The sequence below is a fragment of the Phocoena sinus genome, chromosome 2 (assembly GCF_008692025.1).
Source record: "Phocoena sinus isolate mPhoSin1 chromosome 2, mPhoSin1.pri, whole genome shotgun sequence".
In the NCBI taxonomy this organism is placed as follows: domain Eukaryota; kingdom Metazoa; phylum Chordata; class Mammalia; order Artiodactyla; family Phocoenidae; genus Phocoena; species Phocoena sinus.
The window spans coordinates 135200595-135219920 of record NC_045764.1 but is presented as its reverse complement, the minus strand read 5'-3'; the positions used below and the strand labels follow the sequence as shown (position 1 = coordinate 135219920).

Genomic DNA, 19326 nt, shown 5'->3' with positions numbered 1-19326 from the left:
TACATTGGCAGGCGGACTCTCAACCACTGCGCCACCAGGGAAGCCCAAATGTTTATTAATATAGCTACATAAAGTCAACTGTTTTTGGATACATAGTAACTGTACAGGTAATAAATGAAGCCAACCCTTTTGATAAAGAGAGCATTATTTAGAAAAATCATTGGCTAAAAGCTGCATTTTAAAGCTTTAAATCTAAATTAACTGATGAATGCAGAGATGTGAACTGAGGGTAGCTGTACCTAGTTTGTCAACACTAATCTTCTTGGTATATTTTTTAAAAAAAGTTTCACAAAGTAATATCTACTTGTAGCAAATGGCCGTGATCAGAATGACACATGGAAAGATATGAGAAATTTCACTCCACCATTCATTTTAATCTTGACAGTAACAGAATGACTGCTATCTCAATCTGTCATTTTAAGAATATTTTCCAAAAGTTAAGTGTATTCGTACAAGCTCAACTCAACAATGCTAAGTGCAAAGGTGACAGTGTACACTTTAGAGAAATACTTTCAAGTAGAAAATGATTTTTCATTAAGTTTTCCCAACTAACATTAAAGAAGGTACACTGTCACTTCAAGGAGATAGGAAAGCAAGAGGAAGTTTGGGAAAATCCTGTATTTCAGAGCTTAATACACTGAAACAGTAAATGAGTAAGGAATCAGGTTTAAAGTTAGTGCATTTACAAATAACGCAAATTGAAAAGAAATACTTTTTGGAAATAAATATCTGACCTGAAACATTGAATGCCACGGAACTGCAGGATGTTATACCTCCCCTTCCCTTTAAACATCACATACGATGTTTGCAATATTAGTTGTCTTTAGGAGAATTTTTTTTAGGTTGGATATACATTTAAAATATTTACTGAACTAAAATTAAGTATTATTAGTTATAATAATAATATATAATAATACTTAGTTTTAGTTCACCTTCAAATATTTTACCCACAAAATTTCACTTTATCCCCAGAAGAAATGGTATCTCCCTTACACAATCCACACATTCCTTCCTTAGAAAATCGCATTGGCACTGGGGAAGAAAAAAAAAAAAATCAAAAAATCCCCCAAAGAACCAAAGCAGGACAAAAGCTTTACTTCTGCAAAGGTCGCTGCCAACACAGGAAGTGTTTAAAAATACTAGCCCAATGGACAACAATGGAAAGGCTGCAGCAGCCTTTCCAAAGTGCTAACTGCTTCGGAGAGGGGCCCAACTGACCGCATTTAGACACAATGATCATCTCTCACCCATTCAACACGTCCTCATTTTCAGAAAGCGCTGCTCAGCAGACGAATCAATTTTGAGTAGCAAAAAAAATGACATTCCATAGCACTGGCCTCACGACAGTCAGTGTCCAGGGCACGAGGTTCCGAGCAGCGTCGACTCTACTTACCTTCATTTTCACTGGTGATCTGTGGGGTTCCAGCTCAACGAGCTATCTTCTCCGTCGCTGGAACCAAAGGGAGGGGAAAGACAGGCACAGAATCAGTCAACGAGGGGAGCGACCCAGGGAAAGAAAGTAAACAAACGCCAGCGGGGAGGGGCAGAACCCTCACCAGGGAAGGGATAAGATCCCCTCCGAGGGCAGCCAGGACGCAGGAGCCGAGGGGGTGGCAAGAACCCCACGGGCGCCAAAGGGCAGTGGGTTCCGCCGCGGAGTTCGCCAGCGGCCCACCGCGCCCCCGCCTCGCTCGCCACTTTGACCCGGAATGCTCAACTCAGAGCCCCAGGACGGGTCGCTCTGGAGAAGGGCAGGGCGCCGTTTGGGCTTCCCCGGGCCCCCTACAGGCGCGGTCGCCGAGCTCAGCCGCCCCCCGGATACCCCGACTTCGGCCCGCGCCCCGCCTCCGCCGATCGGCCCCCTCCGCCCGCCCCGGGCCCGCGGTGGCGGCAGCGGAGTGTCACGGCGCCATTGCTCTCCTTCCTTTCCTCTGCACCATATCAGAAAGGAAAAGCACTTCTTCACCCGAAGGGGCAGGGGCCGTGGCCTTCAGCCCCGAGGCGCGCGAGAAAGGGAAGACCCGCGAGGGGAAGAAGGCTGGGGGGGCGGAGAGAAGGAGGGGAGGTGGCCCGGACAGGGTGTGGGAGGGGAGGGGAGCCGCACAGCGGCAGCCGCCGCCTCCTCCCCGCGCCCGCCTCAACTTTTTGTACAGCCCAGAGCAGTATCAGCCCCCAGACCCTCGGGTCCAACCACGGACTCCACGGGGGAGGACGCGCTGGGGAGTTAGGGGCCGGCTGCCCCAAGCAGCCCGCTCCTCGCCTCGCGGAAGGAAACTTAGCGGCGCGGCCAGCCCACAGCCATTTTCCCGGGGAACCCGGGGAAGCGGCCGAGGAGGCAGCTGCGGCGGCTGTTCCCGCAGTTTCTGCCGCTGCTCCACGACTTGCCCCTTCCCCTGCGCTCGCCGCCCCACTTGCCAAGCATCCCCCCTCCCCACCTCCAAAGCTTCCAACTGCACCGGGACCCCAGGCAGCAGCACCAGCTGCTAGTGCCGCTTCTTCCATTCAGTATCCCCCGCTTCTCTTCTCCCCACCTACCAACTGCGGGTGAAGTGCGCGTTGTCAGCCCCCGAGTCCTCCGCCCCACTGACCCCCGTGGGCCCCAGTCCGGGCACCACCACTCCCGGCCGCGGCGGCAGTTCCTGCGCCCGGTTCCCCACTCGCCCAATTTACTGCCACAATCCACCAAATAACAAGCTGTTGAGCAGACTCGCTTCTACACGAACTCCTATTGGCTGCTCATGACGCCGAAGAGTTTCGGATTGGAGCTCGCTACCTGCCGTCCTCATTGGATGTAGCTCTGAAACTTCACGGATTGGTGCGAAAAACAGCAGGTAGGACATCTGCCACTTATGATTGGCTGCCTCCGAAGACTAACGTTACTGGAGAATCAGCTATTGAGTAAGCAAGTCCTGAAAAATGATTGGTAAAGACGACTCCGGATGTACTTAACTGAGCACTGATTGGTCAATTGAGGGGTCAGGAAGAGCAGTTCGGCACGAGGATTGGCGGTGGGGCGTCCCATGGAAACCGAACCCGGAGCTGTGGCCAGGACTTGCACGGGGGCGGGGCAGGGTCTTTCCAAAGCGCCTGCGCTGAACCAGTTTCTCGGCGCCATTTTGTCTGGGCAGCGGTGGCTGCAGGTCTACCGCATTTTATGTTTCTGGCGAGACGAGAGCGGAATCTTTATCCCGTGGATTCATTTAACTGCGGCAACCATCCACCGTTCCCTCCAGGACAGCACCTAGTGAAGATCGGAAGAGTAGCGATCTGTCAGAAAGGTCAGTTGGAAGCGGTAGTTGTCCGGTGGACTGGGGGATGGCGCAGCTCTAGCGGCACCGGCACCGGAAGTGAGGGGGCCGCTCGGCAGCCATAGCAGAGTAAGTTCTCCCTGCGGCTGGGTGGGAAGCTGGGGGCGGGCTGAGAGGGGGCGAGGCTTCTTCTCTCGCGACCCTAGAGAAAGAGGCGGAGGGGACGTGCACGTCTCTTTTCTCCGGGCTGATCCTTTGGACTCCTCTCGGGAGTGAGAGAGGTTCGGGATGCCGCTCCTCTCAGAGCAGTGCTTCCTCCCTTTAGAAGTGGATTTCGGCAGCTTGTCACGTTCTGCGACCAAGGCCACCGGCTGTGTGCTCCTCCTTAATTAAGACAGGGAGGGCAGGGTTCTGAGGCAAACCGGTCCTGCGTGGGGAGGGGTTTCCGCGTGCTGGTCACGCGTTTAAGCAGTGAGGAAAATGAAGGAAACGCTGGGCTTGGGGTGCTGAGGAATTCCCTAGCTAGCACAGACGCTGCCGCTCTAGCCTTAGACAAGTAGCTGTGCCACGCTGCACGAGGCTTAGGCTGCTTTTTGAAAGGAGCGAGCAGTGGTTTTGCAGGGACGGAAAACACCTTAGATAAAAATACAAGGACCTCCCCGATAGGATTTTGTTCAGGGTAGCCATTGATCTAGTTCCATTAGCACGATCTTGTGTTCTGTTAAAGAAAACAAAACCACATTTGAAATGGTGGAAATAGAGTATTGATTGGCAAGTTGTTTTAAAGAATGAAATAATTTTAAAAATGTAAAATATCGACGGTAATCCACGTTGACTAAACTTACTCGTTAAGAGGACATGTTAACTAAGGCTGCATCGATTTCTCATTCGTAACAGTGATTTTTTCAGAATTGTTAAGAAAATGAAATGCATGTTAGTATTTCTGCTGAGTGACCTAGTCACACTGATCTGAATAGCTGCTTAAAATTATCCTCATAATACTTCTGTTTTGAATCCTATTGCTGTATTGGTGGGGCTCCAGACAAGAAAATGATCGAGTGATTTAATGATTTGTTGGGGTTTTTTTGTCAGTTGGTCTGAAGAAAAGGACAGGTAAGTGACAAACATCCGGAAGTATTACTGAGGTGAGTTCTAATGTCTGTAAAAATCTTTAGAATTAGGGAGACCAGTAAGTAGAGCCATAAATAGCAAGATGGAAGAATGGTAGTTGAAAAGTCTTTGTTTGGTCAAGGGTTCAGATGAGTCTGTGATTAGCTTCCTGATATGATACTTTAGAATGAAGTCTCAAAATTAGGACATACTTACGAATTTGTTTACCCATTCATGCTAGTCCCATTTCTAGATTTTTAAGTACTTAATATTTTTATCAAGGAATAATGTGGACATTTTCATGATTTTTTACTCAATATTTAGAAATTTGGCATGTAGAAAAGATATTTCAGTAAGAGTTTAGAAGTTAAGCAATTTTTTTTCTTAAGGAAATTATAGGACATGTAAATACTACTTAACTTCCTGGGTCGGAGTGGGTGGGTAATCACCTATAATTCCACTACCCGACTTAAAACGGTTATTATCTGATCCAAATAATGTATGTCAGTGGGCATTTGGAAATTACCAAAAAGCCAAAAGAAGAAAACAAAATCTCTTGTATCACCGCCACCAAAAGGTGATTGCAGTTTGTACTGTACCTATGTTATTCAGAGGGGTTTCTCTTTTGCTGGTTTTGTTTTACAAAATAGAGATCATTCTAGTCATGCTCATTTTGTCACTCAGGTTTTTTTCCTTTTTGGAAAATATTGGGAACATGCTGCACGTTTTTCATGGCTGCATAGTGTCCTGTAGGATAGATGTACTGTATTTTATGTACCAGATCTCTTAATTTTTATAATGGTAGTAATATGTCTGAATATCCTTGTGCATGTTTTACGAAAGATTTTCTCTGAGAACTGACATCTATGCCTAAAATTTCTAGGCATCTTGATATTCCCTCACATGCCTGATTATTTCTCTAGAATAAATTTCTGTAAGTGGAAATACAAGGCCAAAGAGATTATACCATGCTTCATCAGAAAGCTTTTGCTCTTACTTTTTTTGTTATCCTTCTTCCTTTTATTACTCTCCTCCCCCCCAATCTCCATTTTAAAATTTTAATTTAGCTTTATTTTTGAGCTTTTTCTCCTGGTCTCTGTTTATTCAGGTAAAATTATCAGTCTTTCAAGTCACACATATAGTAAAATAAACTTGAGAATTTTTTGGACCTTAAGAGTAATTTCTTAAAATTAATTTATTTTTTGCTCTAGAATAGTTAGGTGTTTGTACAGTGAAACATTTTGCTATGCAGAAGTGACACTTAGAGGATACTAAAAACAAATTGTTTTTTATGGTAGAGTTAGTTGAGTTTAACTGTTGTTTCCTTGTAGCCTGGCTTAAAGTTTTCCATCTTTCTGTGCGTTCTCAAGGTGCTTTTGTACTGTCATAGGACCCTTTACATGTCTCTCTCATCACATTTACTCTGCATTTGTTTGGCTCTTCCCCAGTTTGAGACTTTACTCCCAGAGGGTAGCAATTGCTGTTTTAATCACTCTTAGGTTTCCTTACCTGATACATGGTATGTGCTCTGTCACTGTTTCTTATGAATCGTTATGTACTTTCATATACAAAATATGTGAAGTAAGCTAACTTACGTTTTCTTTAACAGCAGTTCTCTTCTGAAAATTCATGATATTCCACAAGTGCTGTCTTAACTTTTTTTTTTTTTTTTGGCTGCATTGGGTCTTCGTTGCTGCACGCAGGCTTTCTCTAGTTGCGGCGAGCAGGGGCGACTCTTCATTGCAGTGCGCGGGCTTCTCTTGTTGCGGAGCGTGGGCTCTAGGCTCAAGGGCTTCAGTAGTGGTAGCACGAGGGCTCCAGAGCACAGGCTCAGTAGTTGTGGAACACGGGCTCAGTTGCTCCACAGCATGTGGGATCCCCCCAGACCAGGGATTGAACCCGTGTCCCCTGCCTTGGCAGGCAGACTCTTCAACAACTGCGCCACCAGGGAAGTCCCAGAACTGACTTGATTTCTAGTTGCTAATAATAATGTAGGTTTAGAGAACTCATTGAGAATAGTTATTCTTGACTTTTATTCCTCAATTCCTTTTTTTTTTTTTAAGATTTTATGATACCTTAGCGGAAGGCAACTATAGATGAATATTAATTGAACACTCAAATCATCTCTTAGGAATAAATGAATGAAAATTAATTTTGATAAAATTGATTTTTGTAACCTATTTTAACGAGCCCAAACTAGTAGAATAATGTTTCTACAAAATCAAAATGGTCAAATTTTTAATAACGTTTTTATGAAAAAATGCTATTTTGAAAGCAGAATGTTTTATTTATTTGGTCAAGAATTCAAATGAGGGCATGAAATTAGCTTCCTGTCATGGTATCTTAGACTGAAATCTCAAAATTAGAACATCCCTATGAATTTTTTTTTACCCATTCATATGGTTCCCATTTCTGGATTTTTAATCACAGAACACTGTGAACATTTTCATGATTTTTTTTTTTCTTTAACCCACGGTAAAATACTTGACATAAAGATCTCATCAGGAAAAGTGTTTAGAAGTGAAGCAAAACAGTCTGTTCTGAGTGTGTGGGCTATATAACATACTGAAAACTTTAAAAAGTCTTTGTCTTCTAGAGGAAGCCTCCTCGCTTTGTGGAATAATGAAGGAAAGTGTTCGAGTTTTTAAATGACTTGGATCTGCTCTCTGTTGAAATTGTATTTCTGGTATGCAGTTTTACTTAACTATTCTCTAGTAATCGAGATTGGCCATGTTGCCTTTACATGTATATCTCTTTTTAAAAATGATAGAATTTGTTCCACTGTACAGTTATTTCTGTAACTGTCTGTGTATGTTGAAAAGCAGAACAGATTGTTGTGTTGAATGTAGCTGCTTTCCTAATGGTTTTGTTATTTTTTGGAAAGTTACTAAATTTGCTTATTTGCAACCAAAGCAACCTTTGTAATCTCTGTATGGTCTTTTGCCCTAGTAGATGTCACTGCTTATTTTATGGCCACATGGAGTCATAGATAACTGGTTTTCCTTCATATATAATGCAAACAAGAGCATTATTTTAAGATTTGGTAGATTACCTAGTGGCATTCCTACTAGGATCTGTCCTCAGAAGCTTACTGTCAAAAAAAAGAAAACCATAATTAAACATGTGGGTGTTAATATAGTTATTTCAAAAGATTCCATCAGTTTAGATTGGTTTAACTTTTTAAAGATGTAAATCATGGCACACGAGAAAAATAGATTTGTCAAAGTTCAGTGTACAATTGGATCTAATTGTTTTAAAAAACAAATTGTTTTATAATACAGAACAGAAAGAAATTTATTTAGCCATCATTAAAGACTTTTCAAGGTTAATGATATGTAATATGTAAAATTAGAAGAAAGGAAGTCATTCTAAGTGGATGTAGCTTGTGAGCAAGGATGCAGTTATTTGGGTTGGCCAAAAAGTTTGTTCGGTTAGTGAATACATTATTCAATAAAATTCTTGGTGAAAATGAAAAATGTGTCTTTTATAGTTACTTAAAACTGAAGGAACTTCTTGGCCAACCCAATATATAAGAAAAGCTATGTTTGGGACAGTAAGTAAACCAGTTTGGAGAAGATGACTGATTAAAGATTACATTGGGAAAGCTGTGTGAAGCCAGCTTGTCAAGGTTTCTAGAATTAGCTGCACATCAGAATTATGTAGAGTGCTTGTCTTTTATAGGTTTGGGAACTTCCAGAGGGCCTTGAAAGCTGGGATATGAGCAGAAAATGAAGGTTATTTTTTGTTTTGTTTTCAAATTTTACAAATCAAAATGGAATTAAACAAACAAAAATTAATCCCACCCTACCATTGGATTTTTAAAATTTTCTTTTTCCTTGTCTGTATGCATATTCTTTCTTTAGTCTCAGAGAAATTTTTATTTTTCTTTGTTACTTAACGTTGTAATAGGCATTCAATGTGACTGCATGGTCTCCACAGTAATTTTTTTTTTTAATTTATTTATTTTTGGCTGCATTCGGTCGTCATTGCTGTACGCGGGCTCTCTAGTTGCGGCGAGCGGGGGCTACTCTGTGTTGTGGTGCACGGGCTTCTCATTGCAGTGGCTTTTCTTGTTGCGGAGCATGGGCTCTAGGCACGTGGGCTTCAGTAGTTGTGGCTCACGGGCTCTAGAGCGCAGGCTCCGCAGTTGTGGCGCACAGGCTTAGTTGCTCCACGGCATGTGGGATCTTCCCAGCCCAGAGCTTGAACCCATGTCCCCTGCATCGGCAGGTGGATTCTTAACCACTGTGCCACCAGGGAAGTCCTCCACGGTAATTTTAATGTCAGAAAATATTCCATCAAACTCTGTTATCTCTGACTTTATTTTCCTATTGCTGGACCATTTAGGTTTCTTTCTAGTTCTTAAATATTGTGCTGTAATTATCATCTATGTACATACAGTATTTTCTGTTTTTTTGCACTGTTATTTTAGGATTGATTTAAAAGGTCATTGTATGAACATTTTTATGACTCTGAAATGTTGCCATGTTGTTTTCCAAAAGAGTTATAATTTACACTACCTTCCCTGTGAGTTTAGTTACCAACATTGCGTAGCCTGTAATTATAACTTTTGCTAAGTTACTAGGTACAAAATATGTTGAGCTCTCTTTTTCTCTGTAATATTTTTGTTAACTTGTGAAGTGGGACCTCTTTCCATAATTTCAGTTACTGATTCTTAGTAGTAAACAAGTTGTCTATTCAAGACTTTTGTCCATTTATATATTACAGTTTTGATATTCCTTAATTTTTTGAGCTTATTATATAATATTTAGTAGTAATTTGCTACAGATATTTTTCCATAAAGACTTCCCTTTTGATTTTCGTTATTTGTGTTGAGGGTTTTTGAATAGACAAAATGTATTCCTGAATGATTACTTGGAAATAGTGTCCAATATGACTGAAGAAATGACACAGGAATTGGAGGTGGGGAGACAATTAAGATACTCTTGCAGTGGTGTCAGCATGAGGTGAAACTAGAGTGAGTAGGGCCTGGAGGGAGGGTAAGGAAGGATAGGTGAGCAAGAGACTGTGAGAAAAAAAGAGTTGATAGCATTTGATTTCTAATTGATTATAGAGGTAAAGAAGAAAGAAAACTCAAGATTTTAAGAAATGGGAAGTAGATTGTGCCATTAATCAATTTGGAAAGTCAGGAAAGGCTACTGGTTGGTAAGGAAAGTGAAATCAGTTTTAAACGTGCTAGTTAGAGCTTGAAATGTCCGGTAAGCATCTGTTCTTTTGTGAAAATGCCTATAAGGTCCCTGATTGGGTTAAGGCATATGCTGGACTGTATACTGTTTTCTGTATTCCAACTTTTGTGGCTGCGCGGCATGGCACGTGGGATCTTAGTTCCCCGACCAGGGATCGAACCCAGGCCCTTGGCAGTGAAAGCGTGGAGTACTAACCACTGGACTGCCAGGGAATTCCCTGTATTCTGACTTTTAATTCCATTCTTCCATTAGACTTTTTGGGGCTTTTATTAGGGCTCTCTTATTTCTGGTTTTAACTTGAAAAGTTAAAGTGGATTATTAAGTAAAATAAATGCAGGAAAACCAGATGATTCCTGAACTAAGTTAAAGAAAGGTTAGTTTTTCATTCTTTTTTTCTTCCAGTTTTATTGAGGTATTAACATATAGTAGTGTATAAGTTTGTGTACAGCGTAGTGATTTGACTTAACATCATGAAATGATGACTACAGTTTAGTGAATATCCAGGGAATTATTCAGAGATAGCAAAGAAGATACTTAAGCTTTAGAATGTGTGGGTGTGGCCATGCTTTTTGTGGGGATGGGTGGTTTAGGGCCAATTTAATCTCTGCCTCATCTGTAAAATAGGGATAGTAATAGAACTGACCTGGTTAGGATTAGTATTAAATGAATTAATATATGTAAAGTGCTTAGAATGATTCCAGATATTATGTGGTGGTGTTAGTATGCATCGTGCTGTTTCATAATGTCTGTCATTCAAGAGTTTTAAAGAAATGTTATATTTATATACAGAAATAAAGCACCTAGACTCTTTGCCTCTCCCTTCCTGAAGGTCATATTGACCTCTCTCCAAACTTATTTCATACTTCTTCTCTTCAGGTATTACTTGCTGCAGTCACACTAAAACTATCATGGCTCCACCGCACAAGCTCTGTATTTTCCCAGTTCTTTGTTTTTATTCATATTTTTCCCACCATCTGGATCGTTGCCCTATTGCCACATATTCAAAAGCTGCTTTTTAAGTGATGCTTTCCTTGATACCTCTGCAACTATAGGTAATCTGTCCGTATGAATTTCATATATTTCCTTTTATGTGATTTCTACCACTTTCTGTATTGCATTTTAGCTTTTTGTCCACTAATATGTCCTTCACTAAGTTATGACATCTTACAGACAGAGAACTGCACCTTATTCACTTTTGTAGGTTTAGAACCTATCACAGGTCTTGGCACTTAGTACGCACTCATTTGTGGAGTGACAGTTTATAAAAGGTATAGCAAGCTAAAAGGTGACATTTAATGGACAAATGCATGCCAGTGAAAATGTGCTTTGTCAGTTTTTGTACAAGAGGAACATCTTGCCTGATGAGTTGCTTAAAATGAGATCGCTTGAGGTTTAGGAATTGGGTCAGATTCCAGAATGTGTAGTGGGGGTAGATCACTCTGGGGACTATCCACAGGTCAGGAATTTTCATTAGAATGATTTCCTATTGTTTTATAAAGGCTAGTATGTCTAATTAACCACCAGAGGGATTTTTCTTCTGACAGCTGATTTTTCACGGATCTGCACGCCCACCAATCTTCTCATCCTCAGTGGTTCAAATTTGTGAAAAGTTGGGCCAGTACTAAGGGTACATCTGCCAATAACAGAATCTACAAACCACGTGGCTCGATTGGTTATTGAACCCATAATCTCACTCTGTACGTACATTTTTCTTTTCACAATACCGTAATGCCTCTAGGCATGAAAATAGGAGTAGGCTGAAAATAGGAACTGGGTGAGACATTTCATAAGGACACTTACTTGATCTTTAGTTACTGTAGGATTGACGGGGTCTGTGCCTCTAGATTTAGAAGAAATGGAAATGTTGGGAAATGGGGAGATAAGTTAAAAAATCAGGCCCATAGTAGGCATTTTTAGAGCTAAAGCAGCATTATGTACTCTTAGCTTGAAAATTCTCAGAATTTTTACAATAGTTCAATGGGATGTTGATTTGAGTAAGTATCCTACTGTAGAAACACTGGATTTGAAGACCAGGTGTTCTGTGTTCTGATCATAAGCCTGTTCTCATTGGTTGGGATACATTACTCTACATGAGTGTTTGCTTTTAAAGTATAAGGGACATGGGGCTAGGTATTTACAGCTCTTAATACTTAACGGTTCTAATCCAGCACCATATTTTTCTAATAAGAATTCCTAAGCATATTTCTAATATTTATGTATCCCTGAAAGGTTAAATGATACTTCTGAAAATGAGAAGTATCAGACACTGACTTGATAATTTTAGCACTTAAGGAAGTTGCTGCTGTTATCAAATTGACAGAAGCTTTAATGTCCTTACCTACCTCACTGTTTTATATAACAAGTGTTCTAGTAAAACAGATATTTGAAATAATAGCTAAGGAAGGCCGTGGATTAATTTCTTTATAGTGAAGTTTCTACTCTGTGTATGTGTGTATTGCTCATACACACCACAGATGAAAGTACAGTGCCCTCCAGTATTTTGTCCTGTAGTTCACTTTTTTAAAAAAATCTGTTGTGACCCACGAATTGATTTTATGACTTACTGTGGGTCTGAACCTGCTTTTGAGGGGTAGGAAAATGGACTAGATAACAGTGCTTTACATTTGTTTGGTAGTTTTTAACATTCCCTGGGCACTTTGATATACTGCTGTACCCTTAAGTGTGATAGCTTAAAAGCGAAGATACAAACTGTTACCTGAAAATGCTTCTAGTTGTTTCAACAACAGTTCAATTGGGGCTGGGGGTGGCAGCTGGAAGGAGTCATGGGGGAGGGATTCTTTTTTCCTTAGTATGTTTGCTAGTGTGTTATTGACTCTGCTAATCCTAACAGCCCATTTAAGGGTGTATATTTATATTTGTGTTTATTTGTAGTTAGGATACTGTATTTATACTCAAATCCTTCGGCAAGCGTAGACCAAAGATTTTCCCCAAGTAGGTTCTCTCAAACGAAACCAGAAATCTTTGTTTTGTTTTGTTTTGTTTTGAATCTTTGTGTTTCTTAGTTTTTATATACAGTCACAAAACTCCTTTCAGTGTTTGTATAATTTTGGTGGCTTAGATCTTGGTCTGACAGGGTAGGGAGAGGGATTCTCACATCAAGTACCATAACAAAAAAAAAAGCCATCTTCCTGTTTCTTATTCCTCTGTGTATCATGTGATATACTGTCTTTTTAAGGCCTTTAAATTGCCAAGGGAAGCTTGGTAACCAAGGCAAGTTTTTGCTGTTTTCTTCTCAAATTTGTAGTTCTGCATTTTATTACACAGTCACGAAGAACTTAGTCTGTTACCAGTAAATACTTAAGCCGCAAGACTTGCTTCTCCATCCTGCCAAGTACTTCCTGTTTTGTCAGATTTCCATGTAGGGAAAAGAATGGATTTAGAGTAGACAAGCTTGAGTTTCATGTTTAAAGCATCTCTTCTGAAATACTTTTTGGAAGCTGTCCAAATATCTAGATTGAGGGATGGGGGTGGCACGTCATGTCTTCACATGAAGTCATCTGTCAGAAAGTTTCATTTGGCTTCATATCATGAAAGCCAGGGTTGCCGACAAGGAAGGAAAAACATAGTTGTCAGAAATAATTACTAATGTATGACTTGCCAACATTGGTAGCTTGCCTTTTAGACTTTCCCTGTCAAACGTGTTTCAGTTTGTGAATGAATCATTGTATTGCCTCTGAAGGAAGTGTTGTTTTCTGTGTTCACTTCTAGTAGACCTTTCCTCTAGAAATACGTAAGAACTGCATTCAGCCACATTTACTCCATTTTCAGTAGGGACAGGTGAAAGGTCAAATGGTGATTAGAATAGAAATGGACTGCCTTGTGAATATTGAATATCTTTGGGGGAAAGTTTGCAGTAAAATGATGTTACTCTTTTGTTAGTAAAATAGTGAGTAAATACAACATTTATCTAAAAAATGAATTATCTGTCTCTTATTTTTATCCTATGAAATGAACTTCGAATTAGGTGTTAGTAGAACATGTCAGTAGAAGATACTTTCAGTGTAAACCTGAATCCCTTGATACTGCTGGTAAGGGAATCTTGTGTTAAGGTTCTTTTGCAGTGGCAGAACTGAGCCCTTAATATAAAATTTTCTTTGGCCATATTGACCTGGCCTGTCTTAAGTCGGAGCTATTTTTCTCTCTCTTGACCTGTCAGTAAAATATAAAAGATGCTTTTTAATCTTTGAATTCATATGCATTTTCTTCTTTATCAGCTCCCTGGCTCTTTGTCCACTCTCATGTTGGAAATGGTGAGAGAACTGATGCTGAATCATAAGGTATTAGAAACCATCTATTATAAAGTTTCTATCAGATACTTATCTTTTTATCATCTACTTATGTGCTTCTGTTTCTGAGACATGTATTTCTTTAAAAATCCAATGGAAAAAAGTTTTCCCAAGTACCCATCATGCCCTACAGCTTCATCCTCCGTTTTGCTATATATCAGAAACCTCTTTTCTTGAAACCCTTTAATAACCATTCTGTTGCTGTGTTCTCATTTTAATAAGCTGTGTCCAAATCAGTGATTCTCAAATTTTAGTGTATTCATAAGCATTACATCAGTTGTTTGTTCAAAATACAGATTCCTGGGCCTCGCTTCAGATCTGGTGAATTCAAATCCATGGAGAATTCTTATGCGGGTGGTCTCTGAACAAGATGGAGAAACAGTTATCAACTTACGTGCACGCCCATCTAAATTCTGTTCTTCATATTCTTACATGGATTAGTTTTTTTACTTTGTTTCAATTATTGACATCTCAGATTTTTTCCTATTATTGTCATCCTTAGTTTTTCATCCAGTTCACTGAATTGGAGAGCTAATGCACCAGATATCCAGGGAACTGTCCAAAATTCCTTGTCAGGATTTATCTCCTCCCCTGCTCCCCCCTTCTCAGAGTACACATTTGTGGTCAGTATATACATACAGGCTATGTATACTTAATAATACATGAACATGTATTTCTTTTTTTTTAATGGATATGAAATATAGTTTTTTTTTTAATTTTTATTATTTCGGTTGTGCCAGGTCTTAGTTGCGGCCAGCAGGCCCCTTAGTTGTGGCATGTGAACTCTCAGTTGCAGCATGCATGTGGGATCTAGTTCCCTGACCAGGGATCAAACCCACATCCCCTGCATTGAAAGGCAGATTCTTAACCACTGTGCCACCAGGGAAGTCCCCATGTATTTCTAATATACTTTCCTAGTGATTTTTAAATGTGTCTGTTTTTCCCACTGGGGAAAGAATGGCATATTATTTAACTTTTTTTTTTAATCTTTCCTGGCAGTATGATCCATTGTAGACATCTAAATTTTTGCATTGAATCTTTACTATCACTTGGTTGCTGCTGACTCTTAAACCAATCGGTCTACGAAAGGTAGGTTATCATCTTTATATGTCAGATTCTACCATATTATATCAGTCTTGAAGCCTATTGGCTTTTCCTAAAAAAATTTAAAAGTTTTAATAATAAATCCCATCTGGATCATATAGTTCAACTTATTTAAATGACTTTTTCCTAAAATTCCACTTCATGGTTCCACATAGTAAAAATCAAATTCCAAATCATACACTTCAAACACAGACTCAAGGTGTGTGAGTACCCTTGCTCTTCAACATCTTTATAATTACACTAGCATTTACTCTTTGAAAGAATTAATATTTATTGGCTGGAAGGATATACATAATCTGGTGATTACCTCTTGCAGGGTTAGGATGGTTAAAGAAGGAACATTAGTTTTATTTGTAATATGAATTATCTGAGTCTTTTGCCCATTTTAAATATTGGGTTGTTGAATTTTGAGAGTTCTTTATACATTCTGGACAAATATCCTTTGTCAAATATGTGATTTGCAAATATTTTGTCTAGAGTTTTTTTTTCATTCTCTTAAAGGAGAGCAGAAGCTTTTAATTTTGGTGAAATTCACTGTCAGTTTTTTTCATTTATGTATCATGCTCTTTTTTAAACCAGGGTCACAGAGGTTTTCTGTTTTCATCCAGAAGTTTTAGACTTTGAGGTACATTTTTCTTTTGTTTTTTTTTTGGCGGTACGCGGGCGTCTCACTGCTGTGGCCTCTCCCGTTGCGGAGCACAGGCTCCGGGCGCGCAGGCTCAGCGGCCATGGCTCACGGGCCCAGCCGTTCATGGCATGTGGGATCTTTCTGGACCAGGGCACGAACCCGTGTCCCCTGCATCGGCAGGCAGACTCTCAACCACTGTGCCACCAGGGAAGCCCTGAGGTACATTTTGACTTATCACTTTGAGTTCATTTTTGTATATGGTACAAGGTATGGTTTGGTGTTTGGTGTCCAGTTGTTCAAGCACCATTTTTGGAAAAACACTATCTTTGTGCATTGATTTGCCTTTGCACCTTTGTCAATTAACCATATATTTCTATTTCTAGACTCTATTCTTTTCCATTAATATTACATTAATTTTATAGTAAGTCTTGAAATCAGATGCCATAGGCCTTGTAACTTTTTTTCTCTTTTGAATTGTTTTGGCTATTCTAATTCCTTTTCCCAAAAAATTTTAGAAATAGCTTTTTGATTTCTTTCCACAAACACACCCCTCCCCCCCCCAAAAAAAACCCTCTTGCAAATTTGATTGGGTTTTACATTGAATCTATAAATCAGTTTAAGGAGAACTGACAATACTGAGTCTTCTGATCAGTTTGTTTATATAGTTCACTTTCTCACCAACATTTTATAATTTTCAACACAAAATCTTGTACAAATTTAAATTTATATCTAAGTATTCCTGTTTTTGATGTCATTTTAGAAGTGGTACATAATCCTCATTTTATAGACGAGGGAATAAGTAACTTGCCCAAGGTGACACAATTATTAAGTGACAAAGCCAGTATGAAACCTACGTTAGCTTATAAACCACTATCCTGGTTTTAATTATGATGCTGGTTTTCTTATTCTGAAATTGTGGTTACAATGGTGACAGAGAAGCAGCCCCCAACTTTTTTTAACAAGAAAAATCCCATTATCATGATGGTATGAAAGAATTGATTCCCCCAAAGTTTATGTTTCCTGAGCTTAGGTTTTCCAGATCTGTTCAAATCGTTTTAAACCACGTTTGTCTTAATTTAGAAGCCTCTGATCAATACAGTAGTGAACCAGTGTTTTTAAATATATTGAATATCTCGCCCTGTAGTTAACTAGTATGAGTTATTTTAGTTTTAAAAATACATACCTTTAGCATTTGATTCATACTGTGTGCTCACTAGTAGAGATACAAAGGTGATTTCTTGAACAACTCCCAAGGGAGGGTGGGGGAGGAATACATTTATATAATTACAGTAAATTTTACTATAGTAAACACTGTAATAGATATATACACATGGTCAATGGTGGAACAAAAGCTTCTACTTGGTTGGGGTTAAGAGTAGGCTGCACTCTTATTTCATATTTCGAAGTTCCTTTTAAAAGAAATAGTTTGAAAACTATTAAGAGGGAAACGTGTAAAGGGCTTTGAGAGGGAGAAATCTGTCAATCATTTCAGAAGGCTTGCTTTTGTAGGTGGTGGGAGTCCTTCAGAAAGACCAGTTAAGAGATAGCCTAGGCACAGTAAATACAATATGGATGTGGTAGAGCGCAGGAAAGTAAAAGGTTCCGCCTGGATTTCATTTCCAAGGTGAGGAACAGCATTAGAATTGTTTTACATTAGGACTTCATTTTTTTCATTTGTGGATTTCTTCTGATTTCTTAGTAGCATTTTGATAGATTTTTTAATGAGATATTAATTTGTAATCTTAATTTGCTTTTCAAATCTTAATTTGAAGAGTATTTTAATGTTTCAATCAGTTAAACATATTGAGGACCTACAACTTTATTTTTCTCATTTATTTTTCAGGTTCCTTTGAGAATGACAGAAATGAAAGCAAAGGGATAGTCTTATCAGATAAGTGCTTTTTTATCTGAATGTATTCGGTTTCTTCCATAAGATGGCTTTAGTAGCGCTTAGTTGTCTTTAACTTCATTCGAAACAATTTTGTTAGATTGTATTGTGATAGCTGTTATATCAGCGTACTTTTTTTAAAAAGCATCAAAATTGGTGAATTTTTGTGTAGCCATTTTAATATTGAAGATGGAAGGAAAAAAACAGCAGCATATTATGCTTTATTCAAGAAAGGTTAAAACACAACTGAAAAGGCAAAACATTCGTGCAGTGTATGGAAAAGGTGCCGTGACTGAACGTGTCAAAAGTGGTTTGCAAAGTTTTGTGGTAGAGATTTCTGACTGGACGATGCTCCATGGTCGGGGAGACCAGTTCAAGTTGATAGCAATCAGATCGAGACGTAAATTTCAGAACAATCAACGTTATACCACGCAGGAGATAAGCCGACATACTCAAAATCTCCACATCAGGTGTTGAAAATCATTTGCACCAGCTTGGTTATGTTCATCGCTTTGATGTTTGGGTTCCACGTTAAGCGAAAGAAACCTTGACCATATTTCTGCACTGCGATTCTCTACTTACGTAACGAAAACATTACGTTTTTAAAAACAAATTGTGATGGGCAATGAAAATTGGATACTGTACAATAATGTGGAATAGAAGAGATGTTATGGAAGAACCCGAATGAACTTTTTTAGCCAACCCAATATTATCTGTAATCTCTAAACCAAAACTTTATTCTTTAAAACGTTTGTAATTTTCTTTCCTAGGTACCAGTATCGAGGTTTACAGTAATAAGGTATTCAGTCTTTGCTGAAAATAAATGTTATCTTGTCAAAGTAAAATGTGCCAGCCATTTTTTCCCCCCAGAGGCTAATCATGCCTCAGTGGTGCAGTTACGAAGTGCCCCTACAGCTGAACCTAGATTATTTATTAATCCTTTGTATAGTTTTATGAAAATCAATTGCTTTTCTTTTCTAATAGCTGAGAAGCTTAGTTTTAGATTTATCTGATACATGTTTTTGAGGTGGCTTAGCTGCTCAGATTTAAGTTTCTTTAGAATCATTGTCTGTTCTTTTAAAGAGGATTATTAGCTGTTCCAATGTGAATTTAAGAACAGAGGTACTCACAGTACAATGAAAATAGAAGATTCATGTGCCATTCATACTTTGGAAGTTGGAAAAGTATAGAATGGTCAGACTGGCTTAGGGATACTCAACTTATTATCCATCTAGCTTAAGTTGTTTAGGTGTCTGCCGAAGGCCACTGGTGTCATTCTGAGTTAAATATATGAGTTGTAAGATGTAGCAGGTAATTTTACATAAAAGCAGCCATGGTAATGAGATACTGCTCTTGAGTTGTTTGTATAGTAGTTAAGTATTCTGGTATAATGATTTGCTGTTTAAACTAGACAGATGCTCAAAGTCCGGCAACACCCTGCTGCTAAACTCAGTGACCTCAGGAAAGCATGACAGTTGAATGGAGTGATACTGGCATGAGGCCAGTAAAGGGTGTGTCTCTGCCTGGCACGCTTGGCCTGAGTTCAGACTGTTTCTTCCAATACTCATTTTTCCACTCAGTATCAGTTCTGTTTCCCCATGTATTCTAATTTATTTTTAAGCATAAAATGTGGGTATTTTTATTTCAACTTTACAGATCAAGAAATTCTTTAAGTGACAGGATAGGGGCTTTCTGAATCCTTAAATCTACTCCTCAAAGTAAAAAAAATAAAATTCTAAAGGTTAACAGTGTCTGATGACCGACAGTCATCTCACTAAATACAAAATTGGGCAGTGGCATCAACTGCCTACAAAGTTGGTAGGTACTTTTTACA

General features: G+C 39.4%; 1 protein-coding gene and 1 long non-coding RNA gene across 2 annotated transcripts in view; one reads left to right on the top strand and one right to left on the bottom strand.

Moving 5' to 3' along the window:
* The window catches only part of ARID4A (AT-rich interaction domain 4A), a 58830-nt gene extending 56106 nt beyond the window's left edge, over positions 1–2724 (bottom strand). Inside the window, exons 1-2 of the mRNA XM_032622098.1 lie at positions 2536–2724; positions 1394–1450 (exon numbers count right to left, since the gene is read on the bottom strand). Coding sequence (XP_032477989.1) covers positions 1394–1399 — 6 coding nt within the window. The 5' untranslated portion in view covers positions 1400–1450; positions 2536–2724. The remainder of the gene's footprint in view (positions 1–1393; positions 1451–2535) is intronic.
* Positions 2725–3108: 384 nt separating this feature from the next.
* LOC116747263 lies at positions 3109–18337 on the top strand. The gene is made up of 3 exons (XR_004347971.1): positions 3109–13863; positions 14872–14961; positions 17448–18337. It is a non-coding gene; the product is annotated as an uncharacterized LOC116747263 (long non-coding RNA).
* Positions 18338–19326: the final 989 nt, after the last annotated feature.